The sequence below is a fragment of the Fulmarus glacialis genome, unplaced genomic scaffold (genome assembly GCF_000690835.1).
Source record: "Fulmarus glacialis isolate BGI_N327 unplaced genomic scaffold, ASM69083v1 scaffold38262, whole genome shotgun sequence".
Taxonomy (NCBI): Eukaryota; Metazoa; Chordata; class Aves; order Procellariiformes; family Procellariidae; genus Fulmarus; species Fulmarus glacialis.
In genome coordinates this window covers 1-17,312 of record NW_009196625.1, presented here as the reverse complement: position 1 = coordinate 17,312, position 17,312 = coordinate 1, and the positions used below count along the sequence as shown (strand labels likewise).

General features: G+C 45.6%; 1 protein-coding gene across 1 annotated transcript; it reads right to left on the bottom strand.

Annotated features, from left to right (window-relative positions):
* Nucleotides 1–2,588: 2,588 nt before the first annotated feature.
* Nucleotides 2,589–14,499, bottom strand: TNFAIP3 (tumor necrosis factor, alpha-induced protein 3). Its single transcript, XM_009572260.1, has 8 exons — nucleotides 14,202–14,499; nucleotides 9,148–9,338; nucleotides 8,775–8,922; nucleotides 8,400–8,570; nucleotides 7,495–7,675; nucleotides 5,110–6,035; nucleotides 3,550–3,716; nucleotides 2,589–2,870 (listed from the first exon to the last, which is right to left on the bottom strand). The coding sequence occupies exons 1-8, from the start codon at nucleotides 14,497–14,499 to the stop codon at nucleotides 2,589–2,591; spliced, it is 2,364 nt and encodes a 787-aa protein (XP_009570555.1).
* Nucleotides 14,500–17,312: the final 2,813 nt, after the last annotated feature.

Genomic DNA, 17,312 nt, shown 5'->3' with positions numbered 1-17,312 from the left:
CTGCGCAGCAATCCCTTCCTGCACTGTATTGTAAGGAATTCCAGTGCAATGCACGTAGTCATTAAGCCAATTGTTTCATATTAGTTTTGCCTTTCTACTAAGAAAAGAACCTCTGGCTATGAAAGATTTGCATCTCAGCAAAGAGACTTCCAGAAGTGGTCACAAAAAGGGAGAATCCAAATAAAAGTTCTCCCTTGCAGAACAGGAAGGAAAAAAACATACGTTAGAGTAGAAAGCATCAGAGGGTCAAAATCCCCTAAGGACATTAGGGAAATACCAGAGTATATTAAAAAAAAGGCCCTACCAGCTTTAATGTTCCCACACAAGTAAATCACAAGAGACAGGCTGGGCACTCATTTACATAGGAGCTTCAGAATGAGACAAGCCTCATGTGACTTCAGGGTTATGAGTAATGGGCTCAGAAAGCAGCAGAGAAAAATCAGTGGGATCTGGGGCATTGAATCTGAAATCCTTCCTCTGCGCAGAAGTTGCAGTTAACGGCAACTGGAGTTAACCAACCTCCCGACACTGAAGGTGTCATGGTGGAGGCTCTGCCTTTTCAGCGTGCGGGGGCTGATGGCTGCCGAGGCTGGATGCCGTGAGCTGCGTCCGTCTCCTGGTGGAGGCATCCCTCCCGGTCTTTGGCTGCTCTTTCAGCACCGAGGTGTCCGCCTGGTGCAGAAGTTCGATGAATCGGGCAGGCATGTGAGTTGCATGAGTTGCAAAGAAAGGGGAAGGAGGGTACGGATGAACAGAGATTTTGAGAAAGAGCAGTATGCTGTACAGATGGGGTGGCAGATCCAGCAGGCTCTGCTCTGGGGGGAGTAGGCTGACTTCTAGGTTGTATGCTCTGAAAGGAGGGGTACATGGGTCCCGAGGGAGCTGGGCTAAACTGTAAGGAGAACAGTAGGCGTGAGGAAGGCATCCAGGAACATGGGCTAGAGAGCTGAGTGAATTACAAGGACTAGCTAACCTGTGGCAAAAGTACTCAGGAACTTAACATCTGCATGGTTTCAGTGGGGACAGCACTGAAGCATACGCTGAGGTGTGCTCCTGAGCAGGGATTAAAGGGTTAACCAGGATAGAGAGCAGCTGACCTGGAGAGGTCAGCCTCTTCGGAAAGGCTCCTCTTTCCTGACTGCACAGGGACGTTTGCACCCCTGACTCATTTTTTTCCTTCAGGTCACGGCCAACACCAAGAAGCCATGGTAGTGTACAGTATTGCCTGTCAAGGCAGAGGTCTGAAACACTCGAGTGCCGACACAGGCATACTCGTGCCGCACTGAGGGAGCGTTACAGAGCAGAAGTCCCCTGGCAGCGGGGCTGGGTTAGGCTGAGCTTGGGATGAGAAGAAAACACCGCTTTCAAGTACTTTTTCAAGTAGCAGTTGGCCACTTGCTTTTCAGGAGCTATCGAGCAACCCAGAAGCCACGACCGGAAGGTGAGGGGCTTCCCTGCTGCCCCTGGTGAGGGGAGGTGGTAGGCCTGCCCTGCGCCTTCGGAGCTGCACGTGTGGCTGGGCATCACGCGCTGCCAGCACCACCTCCCAAGGTGGCACTCACACAGCATCGGTTGGGAAACCCTTGCACAACTGATGGATGAATGAAGAAAGCAAAGTCGTGTCAGTCTAAGCTTAGCTTCTCTTGCACAGTCCTGATCACCCTTACTTTCCCATACCCATAGTTCTGGGGACTGAAGATACTCTGCACCCACAGGAGCCAACTCCTTATGCACACCGACTGCATGGGTCTCCCACAGTACCGAGAGCTCTTCCTGAGAGGACAATGATGTAAGGTGGGAGTATGCAGAGACTTACAGCAAGTTATTGTCTCTTCAAAGCGCTTGGCTACATCATCTGAACCAGGGAGCACTTGGTAACGCGCTGCATGGTGGTCCTGAACAGAAATGCTTTCTTCAGGGGGTGTCCAATGCTCAACTGTGCTCTCTCTCATCAATATAAAATAGCAAATTCAATCCTTCAATAATTTATTTTTTTATATCAGAGAATGTTTTTCAATTATACATTTAAGTTTGTAACTTTCAACACAAGAGTAAATATATGTAAAAAAAAAATCCTAGCTGTGCAAATTTCAAGTTGCATTGTTTCAAATAATATAAATATTTTAATAAAACATATGTTCACATTAAGGTTCACAAAATATATAAAATTTAACTGAAATAAGTCATGAGTTATTTAATTTTTTTTTTTTTTTAAACTGTTTTTTAATAACTAGAAAAAGATTCTAGTATTGAGAAAGAGGCAGAACTGGGAAGTTCTTTGGATTCAAATGCTTCACACTTCCTCCTGGGAAGTCCAAGAATTAAATATGGCATTGTAGGAGCTTAGTCATGAACGACAGCTCTGTGCAGAAGGCAACCTGCCCTTCTCAGCAGTCCCTGTATGCAGTGTTTACAGGAAGTAGACATGTATTCCTGTTCTTGGGAATAAACACGAACACAAGCAAACAGCTTATATTTCCTCCCGCGCTCCCACTCCCAGGACTGTTAAGTGTTTTGGATATAGCACCGTTTCAGTGAAGGAAGTAGCTGGTATCGCTTTCTTGTTCTTTACCAACTCCTCCCCTCCGCTAGCCATAGATCTGTTTGAACTGGTAGCATTCATTGCAGTAGCCGTTGCACTTGGCATTGCCATAGTGGTCACAAGCAGGGGCTCGGCAGCGTTGCTTCGGGGGCTCCTCTGCAGCCGGGTCCCTGGCACTCCCCGACGGCGCGAGCTGACCGAGGCGCTGGCACTCCTGGCACAAGTCATCGCTTCTGCAGGCCAGGTTGTTTCTACACAAAGCCACAGCACACTGCCTCTTCTGGCTACTCAACGCTGCTCGCTGCAAATCTCTGTGCTGTCCCGATCTCTTGAAAAACATTAAAACACATTGTCAGTTGCCGTGCTGGCAGCACAAGCGGCTTTTCATTTACTTTCAACTCTGCTAATGGTTTGTATAGGTAACCACTGGGGGTTGTTGCAGACACACGCTTCTTCTGAAAAGCACAATACCAAGAGCCAAGTTGGGCTTTACCACAGAAAATAGCAAATTTTCTTAGAAAAAAAATGTTTTTTTATCTTTGGTAACTCTCAATTCTAAAAGGGTCAAAACAAACCAAATATAAAAAAAAATCTGGAACAATGAAAATCTGTGATGGGCTCAATGAAAAAGGCAACATGAAGCGGACTAAATCCCTTGATGCAGCTGCATAGCTCTAAGGGTAAGAAGGAAAATACCTCCCTGAGCAGCAAAAAAACCAACTGTTGGTCCAATTGCTTCCACTGAAATTGCTGGCGAAATCCCAGCTGAGGTAAAACTGAACACGGCCATGATAACCCTAAACTGAGAATGACTTTTAGGAGTGTTGCTCAGTTGCAACAGGAAAAAATCATGAGCTACTCTACGCTTGTCTTTCCATGATACTTAGGATGCAGTCATTTGAGGATTTTCTAGTACGCATCCTGAGTCGTTCACACAAGAGAAAAATGTGCAGCGCTAAACAAGAGGAAGATTTTGAGAAGTTCACACTTACTTCTGGCTGTCTCACCAGCTGTTCTTCCGTCCTCCTGGCTTCCTGAAATTGCTGGTTTTGGGCTTTAATGAAGCAGTTCTGGCAGTACCCTTCGAGCATCGTGCTGCCCAGGGTGCCGCAGTCGCGTCGCTGGCAGGACACGGTGTTATGGAAGGCGGGAGCGGAGGTCCCCAGCTGACCTGCTGCCGAGGACTTCCGCTGAGATCTCCTCTGGTGGCGTAGCAAAACGCTGTCTGTAATGCAAAGTAAGGACAGGAGGAGTTTGAATGTGCCCAATAGACCTCATGATCCAAAGCAACTATGAAAAGCTTCCCCTTTTTTTTTTTTTTTTTTTAAAAAAATCTACTAGCCTCAAACATGGGTTTTGGACAATCCTGAGACCCCTCAGTTGATGCACTTTCCTCCACGTTGCATAAATAAGGGAGCTAATTTAGCCCAATTTTTGTATCAGAAGTTCTTGAAACAGCTGATTTGGGAAAAACTTGCCCTCAGTGGGAAAACTAGATCCCATTGAAGTCAAGAGGAATTTCACCTTTGGGTTCAGCGTGACATCTGTGATCTACCCCAACACTTCCCTCTCGGCCTCCCCCATTTCAGGTGCATCAGGTAATGGAAGTACAGTGGCACAGAGCTTAATAGGCTTTTTAGTCTCATGAAGCAATCTTACATATTCCACAATCAGAAGGAAAAAATTTAATTGTGAACAGCGCTGGAAAATAATCTATTGCAAGCTGGCATAGAAGTTCCCTAATTTGAAAGTATGGGGAAAGTGCAGCATTGGCACACTTGTCAACAATGAAACAGTCTTAAGAGATGAGCAAAAATTCTCTCTTACAGGTGCCTTTCACCTTCTATACCCAAGGGCTCTTTGCCTGTGTAACAGAGCAGTAGCATGAAAGATGAAGATTTCATGCTGTGATTTATTCACAAACTATTACCTTTTTGAAGGCCTGCCTTTAAACACACGTGCACACACGTGCGCCATGCACATGATACTACCAAGAAAGATTTCAAGGTAGATTATGACAATACACTCCTAAGTTACTCCAAAATACAAGCACATTGTCTACAGTCAACTTCTACTTGCTCTGCTTATCAAGGCGACTTCAGTAGTTACTCCAGAGTGTTATACCTGTTACATCCAGAACGGATATGGATCTTCAAATTCATCCCAAGCTTTTTAAAAGTCTTGCTAACATAACTGGTTTTCAGTAGCATCAATACAACAGCATTTCCCTCACCGACTCCTACAACTCGTCTGGCTGTGAAGAAAATCCATACCAAACCATGACTGCAGTGGACGGTGGGGAGGGATCAAACCCACTCCCTCTTGAGCTAGTTTTGCTTCCATGCAAGCCGACGGGAAGCTTTACAAGAGATTTCACAGATTTCCCCCAGTGTTACCACGTGCCCCTTTTACGGGATAACAACGGCCAAAAAAGCACCTTCTCCTCAGACTGCTGCTGCTGCTGCGCCACACCGTTTCCACCATCCCTTGCCCTTCTAGCACCCAGTGCACGCAGAGCTTCGTAGCTCGAGGAGGCCGACCTGCAGCCCAAGTGTACCAAAGCTCACCCCATCTCCGCTTACCGTGGTTTTCCCGGTACTCAAAGAAGCACAGCGTACAAAAGCCCTCATTCTGCGACGTGCCAAAAAACTTGCAGCCAGGTTTCCTGCAGAGGTTGCCTCCCCTCTTCTCCTCGGGAGGCAGAGCCGGTGGCGGGGGCTCCTCGCCACGGCTGTTGGGAGCCTGATGGCAGGAGTGCTGGAGGAGGCCCTGTGAGATCTGGGACGGGTCAGATGTCGATCTCTGGTGGCACGTGGGCAGAAAAGCAGGGCTGCCGTTTGAGGAGCGCTCTGTGGACCTTTTGAAGCAAGTGCTGCATATGCCGTTGAAGGTCCTTTTGGCCTTCTGACGGCACACTGTGCATGTGGCATAGTCTAAATGTCTCCGGTCATCGAAGTTGTTGCAAGGACCAAGCTGTCTGGAGTTGTAGCAGCGTTCGCAAAGCCCATTGTGTTGCACATTCAATGTAAAGGGGCAGTCTGGTGTCCTGCATTTCATGGCCGTGGTCTCGCTGTACAGGAAAAGGCTCGGAGCAGTCGGAGGTGCGGAGCGAGGCCCTGTTACAGGCCCTTCTGACGTCCATCCCCCAGGTTCACAAACGTCCCCACGGGAGGAGCCCGACCCAGCTGCCTTCAGTTTCTCAGGTGCTGCTTTGAAGGTCTGCTTTCTTCCTTTGCTTCCCTGGGACCTCCGCTCAAAGCACTCGTGGCAGTAGGGCTGGGTGTTCACAGACATGTAGAAAGGGCAATTCGGCGTTTCACATTTCACCTGTAAGAGGGAGAGCTGGGAAAGAGACAGTTCCTGTCTGTTCCTGGAGCAGGTCTCTCTTCTAGCAGGTTCAGCATTCTCCTGCCACTTCTTGTACTCATGCTGTACCAGCTGAAAGTAATCTTCCACGAGGTTTATTTCTTTGGGTAGGTTGCCTTCATCTAACCTGACAGCCAAAAAAGGAAGATGGCATCAGTGGTTGAAAAGGGCAGATGGTGGGGGTGGAGGCAAATAAAAGCAATGTGGGGAGGAAATGTAGATTTAATGCGCATCCATATTACTCAGCTAGAAGATCCAGGATGCTAAACTGTTGCTGTAAATGGAAATAATTTTAAAAGCAGGCGTTCAGTAACGTCAAATGGAGACTTTCACATCTAAAGAAATGGTCTGACACAATGCTAAACAGAAGTATTCTTAAAAGGATCTTCTAGGTGAGGGTTTTCTGTCTGAGAGCTGTTTGCACAAAGAATATGGATAATCTCTCAGAAGTGAAAAGAAAAGTCCCCCAAGTCCTGAAGTCCTCTGAAGACCAGTGCTCAGCTGAGCAGAGGTTAGAGTGGAAGACCCCTCCCTTCACCAGCCCACGCTAAGAACTAGCCTTCTCTACAGTGGGCTCAGCATTTCATGACACAGTTTATCATGAAATCTGCTCCTGGTTTTGCCCTGTTGGGTCGGTATCTACCAGCGGAATTCTTTAAACAAACCATGGGGCTTCAGTGCTAGCATCCATCACACCATCCCTACTCTGCCCCCGACCGCAGGGAAAACCCCACACCGGAGCTTCACCGTGCCACAGTTGGTAGGATGAGGAGCTAGCATTACTGGTGACTCGCAAGAACACATCCGTGCTGTGGGACTAGGGAAGCTCAACTGCTACTCTTTGTGTATGCATATATCCTTTGGGTAGGAGGACTTCAATCTTCAAGGCTCCTAAACCAGAACCACCCAACAGCATAAAAATATCTCCCTGCATGGTAATGGAAGCAAAGACAGAGGATACAGGGGGTCGCTTCCCTCCCACATTTGTGAAGGGGCTGGGCGGACACCGCTGCCAGCGTCCCCTAAATGCGAGAAGCCGACGGGTGCCGCCAGCTGCCCCCTGCACGTTACTGATGCTCAACCGTCAGGGGGACGAGCGCAGACGCCGGTTCCTCCACCGGCCACAGCTTCCTGCCTACTGCCGCACTGCAACAGCCCCGGCTGTCAAGGCATCTGCGCTAAGAACATACCGCCTAGTACCCTCCCTCGGGCAGCCAAAATTACCAACTGCCCTTTATGCAAATGTGCCCTTACATAAAACGCAAGAGTTCGGTCTAACCAGTTCCCGGGTTTAACCACTTTTCAGCCACCCTCCTGTGTAACCTAAAAGTCAGTGAAACTAATCCATTGGGCTTACTCTCCTAAAATATTAGTTTCAGTCTGCTAAGTCTAAAGACGTTTTTGCCTTTACATTTTAGACTAGCTTGAGCTCATACCACTTCAAAGCATGTCAGCAGTAATGCTATTATTTCATATTGCACACGTGTGCTACCGTGGAAGGAAAGACCAAAGGAACACACTGGGCTGCTCGGCTTCTCCCACCACCATAAACAAGGTAACTTTGAAGAAACAGGAATGACACTCACTTTGCAGCATTAATTAGATGAGTTGTACCATGATCCCAGCCTTGCACTGGAATTTCTATCACTATCAAATAGTCTTTTAGCAGCTGCTCTTTCTCCTTCTCCTCTGTTTCTGTCAGAAAGTGCACGCTCAAGTCCTCAAATCTGCCTCGTTCACTGGTGACCAGAGGGACAGCCCGGATTTCTGTGGGGAAACAAGATGGGTTAGCATATATATATACTTTACCAGGCAGGAGTAACCACAAGATGCAACACACAGGGATGTCATCACTGCTGCTGAATTTCGGAGAGAGAGGACAACGGCTGGCCAGAGCAACTGGTTTCTAAACAGTGCCACTGGGGGAGGATGCAGACATGCCTGCACCACAAACGTAGCCCCATCCCACGGGAATTTTAACGTCCCCATAGCAATTTCCTTCTCAGTGTGGGCAGCATTGTAGATCTTAGTTTGTTATACCTTTCCACGGGATGATGCCCTAACCTGAACCTAGAGAACTGCTACCCATTCAGAACAGATGCATTAAAACTGGCAAAGCATATATCTCATTATCCCTGCCAGGCAGGGGTACACCGCTGCGAGACCATGTCCTTCAAAGCTTCTTCTCTTACGATGGCGCGTGGAAAGGAGGCCAGAACACAATGAAGCAGAGGCCACCATTTGACTGACCCCAGCCTGCAAGCAGGTGACTTGTACTCTACTTTCAACTGGCGTTTTGAAGACAACCCTTATTTTCTATTCAGTCAAAACTGTTTCTGCTCACATTTTAAGCACATATTCCAAAGGAATCTTTTACATCAATTTTAACTTTTGAAATGCAAATCTAAACCAGATTATATTTTAAATGCTTTATCAGCATGATGATATTGAAGAAGCTACATAAATACCAAACAAGGTACTTGAAAAATACCTGGCCCGCTGTCCTTCAGAGTCACTAGTGGTGTAAAATGCATATTGTCGTAGCCGAGCACAATTGGGTATCTGTAGCATTCTTCAGCTGGCCAAAGAAGAGGCAAGTAAATACCACCAACATTCAGAGGAGCAAAACTGGAGCCTGACTCTAAACTTCTCACCACTTTATCTGCATAAGGAGGAAAAAGAAAACACAAATAAACACAAATAAGTATGTGCTACAGGCAAGAGAAAACATACTTCTAGGCGTTTTAGAACAATTGCTGAAAACGCCCCATTCTGAAATGCATCTACCTGAAAACAACAATTATCGAAGTAAGATTACTAACACAGCGCAGAGTAACACGGTGAGATGACTGTCTGGGCAACTCACCTGCAAGGACAATGACTGGCCTTCTGAGGATGTTAGCAAGGATGAAGATGTGGATTTCTTCCAGTGCATTATATGGAAGCCTGTTTCGAGCCCCAGATGTTTCTGGGGAGGTCATTTCAATGAGGTATTCCCACTCCTCCTCCCAATTCTGAGGAAAGAAACATCCATCAGCAACGGTTCAAAGACACGGAGGTCAAGAACCAACTGCAGCACAACAGTGCGCAAGATAATCATATTTTCCCATTTCCTCCAAAGGAAGACTATTTCTGCTCTCCACTAACGGCAGAATCCGTGAAGCCAAAAAGCAAATGAAATCAGCAAGGCAACGCTGACGAGCACTCAGAAAACAGCAAGATTCCCTAGGCCGCCTTACCCGGGTGTCATAGTGGAGTCCCGTTTCTACAAACTCCTGGGATTTAATAGCCTCCCGCTGCCAGCGGAGCTTGAAGTTCCGTGTGTCAATCTCCCTGAGTGCGCTGAACAATGTTTTTCTTAAGACGAGGTCGATGTCTTCAATACCCCACATGTACTGTGATGCAGCATGCATGAGGCAATTTCCATCACCTGCAAAAAAAGAAAGAGTACATTATTTTTAAATGGCTACTTAAATAAAACCCCACAAGTGCGCAGGATGTAGAACTACGGTGTGCGTATCCATATTCCCTGTGCACTTCTCTCTAAGCTTCGGACAGAAGGATTTTAACAAGAAGACCACAGCTATGAGCTCTCTGCTCAGAGACAGAAAGGAAGAAAGTCCCCTCTCTACTGGTTTCTCCCTTCACCGGTTGGTGTTAAGCTGTCATTCAGCAATGGTGGTGTGCTGGTATGGAATAAGGGGTGAAGAATGTGCTGGTTTTGGCTGGGGTAGAGTTATTTTCTTCATAGTAGCTAGTACGGGGCTATGTTTTGGATTTGTGCTGGAAACAGTGTTGATAACACAGGGATGTTTTCGTTACTGCTGAGCAGTGCTTACACAGACTCAAGGCCTTTTCTGCTTCTCTCACCACCCCACCAGCAAGTAGGCTGGGGGTGCACAAGAAGCGGGGAGGGGACACAGCTGGGACAGCTGACCCCAACTGACCAAAGGGATATTCCATACCATATGACGTCATGCTCAGCATATAAAGCTGGTGGAAGAAGGAGGAAGGGGTGATGTTCAGAGTGATGGCATTAGTCTTCCCGAGTAACTGTTAACGCGTGATGGAGCCCTGCTGTCCTGGAGATGGCTGAACACCTGCCTGCCGATGGGAAGCAGTGAATGAATTCCTTGTTTTGCTTTGCTTGCGCGTGCAGCTTTTGCTTTACCTATTAAACTGTCTTCATCTCAACCTACGACCTACGAGTTCTCCCACTTTTACCCTTCCGATTCTCTCCCCCAGCCCACCGGGGGGAGTGAGTGAGCGGCTGGGTGGGGCTTAGTTGCCGGCTGGGGTTAAACCATGACAAGTGGGAAGCCTGCCCCTTATCTATCTTACTTAACTTCGACTGATATCATGAACTAAATTTTGGGGTCAACTGCAAATGTCAAACACAGTTGAAATAGCTTTTAAACACAACAAAGTCAACTTAAAATTACAAAAGAATGTGTAAATCTCCCTCATCTGCATTTATACAAATATACACCTGATGGCACAGGGTAAAGATAATGGAAACCACTAAGAAAATACTATAGTAACACCAAGCCTCACATCCCCTGATGAGCACTGCATTGAAAGGCTTGGCACTTGGCTGTGCTTGATGGAGAAATTGTAATTAAAAAAAAAAAAAAAAAAAAGACAGAAAGGGAAGAGTAGGTGATTTATGTAAAGCAATTGTAGGAACACCTCTTGCCTTCCTCTCGGAACTGATAGTATGCTGTGCTGTTAAAAGTTTTATTTAGAGGGTTGTTTTTATAAAATACAAAATTAAAACTAAATAAATGAAAACCATAGTGATTTGATTTTCATTTAGACACACTCCTTGCATTGAAAAAGTCCTCTTTACTCTACAGTAGGAAGGAAAGCGATGTTCTGCAATTTCAGAGGGGAGGAAACCAAGAATCAGAGGAGTTAACTAACTTCATTAAAAGGTGTGACAAAGTATGCCTATGGCTGGGTTTCAAATTCTATCTCTAGCCATCTTCTTCAAAAGGGGATGTATCCCTTGAAAGGGAGACATCAAGAATCATTACTGTTATATCCTCAGATTCAAAACTAGGTCCGGTGTTTACTACAGTGGTAAACAGATTCACCAAATGCTAAGAAACCACAGCAATTTCCTTGGAATAGAGGACATCAACCATGGTAAAGCTACTAGATTTTTCTCATGTGGAAAAAAACCTCATCCAAAGAACACCCACAAAAGACTTAAACCCAGTTTGCCACATGCCTTATGAGCTCAAGTACACCATTTGTGAACACTTTTACTACTTTTTCTATGAAACTGCAGAGAAAAACCTACAACAGACCCCAGAACCTGAAAAAAGGTATCATTTGAAATCTAGTTAACACTTCATAAATTGCTATGGACTCAGTGTATATCAAGTTCCTGCAACTGCCTTCTGGTCTCTGAATGCTGTCTTGCAAAGCTTACTTCAAGTCTGCAGGCTGCCTTCTTGAGCTCAAAAATCAAGGAACAACATATAAGACAGAAAAACTGTCTGGGTTTCCTTCTGACCAAGAAAGATAATATTAATCCCATTAAAATTTTCCCTTTGCAAAATCTAGAGCAAAGATAAGATTTTTTTTTTTTCCCTCTCTCTCCGAGAGCTCACTTTCAGTTCTTTATTGAGAAGCGCTGCCCAAAATTCCTTACACAGCACTTGGAATTCCCCTGCGCTGTTTGACTAGCAATTGAGCAACAGTTGTACTTTTTGTTCTGCAGCGCGCAGGGCTGAGCAGCGAAGCCTCCCTCGGACTTTCCCGGGGGGTGTGGCTGGGCGAGCTGGAATGAATGCCGATTCATTATACAAGTGAAATCTCTACAGCCAATAGATGCTGGAATTTTTAAATTTAAGAAAAAAAAAACAAAACAGTTTCAATTTTTATACCTCCTACTGCTTTCCTTCTATCTTCCATCCGCATGACTGCAAAGAAACGTGTGGTGATTCAAAAGGGCCTTTTTTAATTAAAAAAAAAAAAAAACCACCACTCCACAAACTCATGCACATATTAGGTAAAATATACATTGAAGGATCCTATAGGAAATACTTTCTGTTTTCAACAATTAAAACCTTCATTAGAAAAAAAACCCAGAATTTTCTGAAGAAAGCCCACTGTTGACTGAAAGAACTAGTAAATTCCTCCCTCATCTATGGGTCAAGCAGCTAAATGTTTTTTAAAGTATTCTTTACGCCACCTGGGAGAAAAAAAAGCCCATGTTATTTTCTGCGATAACACGGGGCTTCTGTCCCTTCTTTCAGGGATTCTCTCCTTCAGTCCAGTCTACCTTCTCTCTCCTGCATAGGTCCCTCGCTGCGAATACTTTGCATAAACCACAGGTCCCCGAAGCCACTCCTTCTACACATGCACCTAATGACCCTAAAGCACTGAACCGAAGCAGAGTTCATTGCCTGCACAGGGTACGAGGGGACCACAAACCGAGCCCTCGCTTTGCCCTCCCTCAACCTGCCCTAGTGTTTCAGCATCTTGTGTACTGGTACGCCTGCTCACGGATGGGATCCAAGTCACCAGTCCACAAACTGTTCCCATTTGTAACACTGGCCCACAGTCATGAGACAACGCCAGAGGTCACAGTTATTGAATACAGTGTTGTCAGCAACAAGGGCCTGTCCGGGCAGCGTTAACCCCTGCAGGACTCGTACTAACAGGAGATGGGGGATTCCAAAACCGTTGCTCTTTGCCCTGGGCAAGAATTACGCACGTTATCCATTCTCCTAGTAAACCTGTATCTCCTGGGGTGAAGTTTTGAAGACGCAACACTTGGAGTGATGCTACCTTCCTAGTACCTGCAAAGCGCTGCCTGCCCTAGCTGCAACTCCAGCCCTTCCGGAAATTCAAGACTACGCCATCTCCACGCACAGCCTAATTACAGTCATGAGAATTTTACACACGTGCAAAAGCCCACCAAAAGGTCAGTGCCTCTATGGCAGTTACGGAGACACACATTAGGATCAGGCTATTCTAGGTCACGGCAGTGACATCTACACGGTGGTTCTGTTTTTATGGCTTTTGCACAACACAGCCGTGTGCAATCAGCCTGAGAAGTATGGTAGAACTTGGGATGGGAAGAATGTGGATTAGGAAGATAAGGGCAATGCGTATATAAACAGATACGGAAAGAAGCATCCACAGAACATAACATAAGGACTTCAGTGATGCTGCAGGTCCACCACACCCAGTGTTTCTATAACCACTGTCATCCGCTCCTTGAGCAAAGAATATGTATTTTCCATGTTCTTGGAGTCCTCACTGTCCCAGTCTACCTTCCCGGTTCGGGGCAATCTGTGCTGTAGGGAATCCTGAGTCCAAGTCTGCAGCTGCGTGACCGTAAGTCATAGCCATTACCAAATCTTTCCTCCACTGAATGTGAAATGCCCAGTGACTCCTACAGTCATGTGCAAAAGTTTCCTGCTCAAGACTGTGGACACATGTCCAGGAAATCTTTGCACTACTGCTATACCTTTTAGTTTACAGCACTTGATGCAATACACACAAAGTAACCCAAAAGCCAAGACCTAAAACCAGCACTGACCCTTGCAAGAAAGGGGCACTGCAAACTTTGTGTTGCACAAAGATGGCTGTCATTCACGCACACGGGAGTTACCGGTGAGCCCTGAGGGAGGGCAAGAGCTGGCAAACCCCAGCAGGTAGCTGAGGATGAGGGAGCCGGCCGGGTGCGGGGCGCTGACTCCGGGGCCAGCGAGGTCAGGTTCCCAGAGACTCCGCGTCCAGGACGCTCCCACCAGCACCGCTGTTAAAGCTGGATCAGTAAGTGAACCTTGCCTGCCAGATACAATGGCAGGGCTTATGGCAGGATATTAACTTCTGCTATATATACACGGGAATGCACCCCCATCACTCAAAGCATGAGAAGTCTCCTCTTGCCTGGCATTAAGGGCCATTCGGCACGTCCGACGAGGCAGCCGACACATAGCAGAGTTGAATTCATGGAAAGGCGATGGATTGCAAGTCAAGGTTCCCGCCTGGTATTTTACTCTGACGTACCATGGGTTACTGATATTATGAAAGTATCTGTGAAATCTTCAGGCTATTCATAATACCGTGATATGGGCAGGAGACTGCTACAGCCTCAGGACAGCGCATCATGTGGAAAGAATTTTAATTTACAAAACTAAGATTAAAAGGCACCACTTTTTTAAAGCCGAGCGCTTCTGTTTCAGTAATGTGAGCTCAGATGCTATTAATAAAGGTGCTACATTTGTATTACCCGTTTTAATGCGAGTGCAAAGACCTGCTCATAACTTACCATTAGTCTTCAAAGGGACAAGTCTCCGAACTTCCATGCACCAGTTGAGCTTCCTCTGGCGCTCCAGCGAAGTCTGGGTGGCCTGGTCAGTCAGGGCCTTCTGAAGTGTTTCCCGAAACTGAGGACAAAACTGGCACATTCTGAACATTTCTATGGTGTATCTGTGCATAGTCCTGAAGTGGTGAATTATTCCACTGGGGGGTTTGACCAGATCTTCAGGTGTCCTCTCTCTAATCTTCATGGCTTTCAGCATATTGCTCTGATACAAAGCTTGAGGAAGGATGTGTTGGCCAGCCATGTTTCTAGAAGACATCTGAAACGAAAAAGGATCCTTTTATTGGCATGTTAGTGTCCTTGCATAACAGCACTATCACTTCTGCAGAGATTGAGACCGCACTTTCAGGGGCGGGATTCTGGCTGCAGTTTTGCCTAAAATGAGCACAGAGTGGATGCAGTCCACTGAGCCTTATATAGGTGATGGTTTTTAAAGCTCATATCCACCAGCCTCTCTGCATTACTCAGATATAGACACTGACCAGCTTATTCCAATCATTTACTGCTATCGCTTACTGAGATATTAAAGAGAAATTATTCATAACTAAGGAAATTGCATCATCATTCCAAAAAAAAAAAAAAAAGCATTTAAATCAAAGTAAGGATAAAAGAAGGCAAGATCAAGGTAAGGGAAAATTATCCTGGAAACTTGACTAATTGATAACTGCACAGTGTAATCCCATATGAACTTGCTGAACTTTCAGCACGTTTCAAGCTCTTGTTTTGATGACATGCCAAAAAAAGCAGATAATGACCATTTCAGATTTCTGCAGCCCATACATTCTGAGAAGTGATGCTTTGTACAGGACAAAAAGAGCCCCAAGAATTACATGCCATGCTAGTATCTGTCCCATACTTACAGCAACTGAAGATGGCAAATGAGGAATTTGTAGCAGAGTAAGTACTCAAGGACAGACTTATGTTACTCTTCTTGAGGCTCCTTATATTTTGTGAGCAGTAGAGCTACTGCACAGAGGTGCTTGTGCCATGTGTGGGGGTGCAGACTGCAGTGCTGCTATTACTCAGCGGTAAGTCAACATAGCTGAAAAAGCATTTCCACTTGGCTCAAAAACCCCAATATTTTTCCACGGTGGGACATGTAATGTTTGCTGCCCTGCATCCCTTTCTTCAGTATCTCTGCCCTCATAGGCTATAGCAGGAAGAACAAAAAACCCCCATAACCTCAAACTGTCTATACTTTGTGGCTAGCTAGAGCCAAACGTAGGGACTACATCCCTCAGAACTCCTGTGCACTACAGTAACACCACCAACAACCTGTTTTTACATGCTGTCCATGTACATTACTGCTCTGTTTAAAAACAAAGCAAAATTTCTATTAAGACAAAAAAGATATGCATGCCTAACATGTTTAGACTACATTAGGAGATCCCGTCATTGTGATTATGAATCTAGGGACAAATATCAAGCCATAAGTATATATCAAGGTCTGGATATATACCTTGCCAAGTACAGGGAGACAAGAAGCAACTGAAAACTGGTTTATGCAACTATTAGGAAGTTTTCTCATGGAGATGGGAGTCTGGAGGGCCAGAGAAAGAAGAAGGACTACAACCTGACAGACTGACCGGGAAGGGACTCCCAGGTCTGCAGAGGCAGAAGACCCCTCTTCCACAGAAGGACTTAAGCACATCCTTCCCCTGCTCTCTCCTGTTCACCCAGACACTTCCATTGGCGACACCCACCTCCAGCCGCCCAGCCGGAGTGCTGGAGAGGACCCTGCCAAGATAAGAGGGGACCTCAAACTCCTGCTGCCAAGAGCTGCCCTCTATAACCTCTCTGGGAACCAGCTGATCAAGAGGCTCAGTGGACGTCCTGTCAAGCCCTAAATAGAGGGAGGTGAAACACGAGATGCTGCAAAGTCCTTTCTGCTCAGTCCAGGCAATGTCATTCACACAGTGTTTTCTCTGCTCCTGTAAGAGCACTAGGGACAGGGCTCAGAGCTGTCACATCTTGCAACACACGGAAAAGCTTTCCTTTAGCTAATGAAGATGGCATATTCTTATCATTCCCCCACCAACATACAGCCTTAAAATGGAAATAACACATTTTCTCATCCACTCATCCCACCAATATAGTTTTACATGTGCTATTTATGTAATCCTATATTTAAATGTGTGGATGATTTAAGAAATGAAATGTAAACAACCCCTTATTAATCTGTTTAACAACCACAGCTGTACTTTGCTCCGAGATGACCAAAATACTGAATTCCTTACTTATGTAAGTAGAGACATTGAGTCAATGGGATTTTTTTACATGAATAAAGACTAATCACATGATTAAGAACTACCGGCATGGACCCTTGAAATGGTTATTTCCAGTTTTAAGTAACAAAAAGTACTGAGATTACAGAAGCATTCACTGAAACTATATTCTTCAATATTATATTCTACAGGCATATTTTCCCCTCCGCACATGGAAATTACTGTCTATGCTATTTACGGTCATTAAATGTCAATCAAGGCAAAAGCTGAGCAACCCTTATTTTCAAAAACAATGTGATGAAACAAACAGAACTCAATAGCCACCTAAAGAACAGCAAGCTCAGCCACAATTACATTAGTTTATACTGTACTGTGCTTTACTGTATGCTATACTACTTTAACCTTTTGACATGTAATGACTAGGAATTCTCAGAAAAGAACAGCTGTAAACAATGATTAAATAGCTATCTGAGGCAGCATCCTTTCGGAACATGTAATACTGAGGGCTCAGGAAAGCTGAATACTTCATAAAGTTATTTTAATTTTCTGTCCTCTATCTGAAAAATGGCAATAATAAGCTCTTTTCCCTAAAGTGCTAAGGCAACACTAGAATAAACACGCTTCATGCACCTTCAGCACCCACAGATTTCTATGCCTGGGTCTTTGTCTGAGCGCTTGGTACAGAACTAAGCATGTCATCACTCTTCACCACGGAAGAAGATGAGGATTGAGGGTGTTCTGTATACCACAGGACTGGTTTACACGGCTTAGTTCCCTAACTTACTGGTCTGCTGGAAGCAAGCGTATGCCAGGTGGAAACGACAGCCGCTGT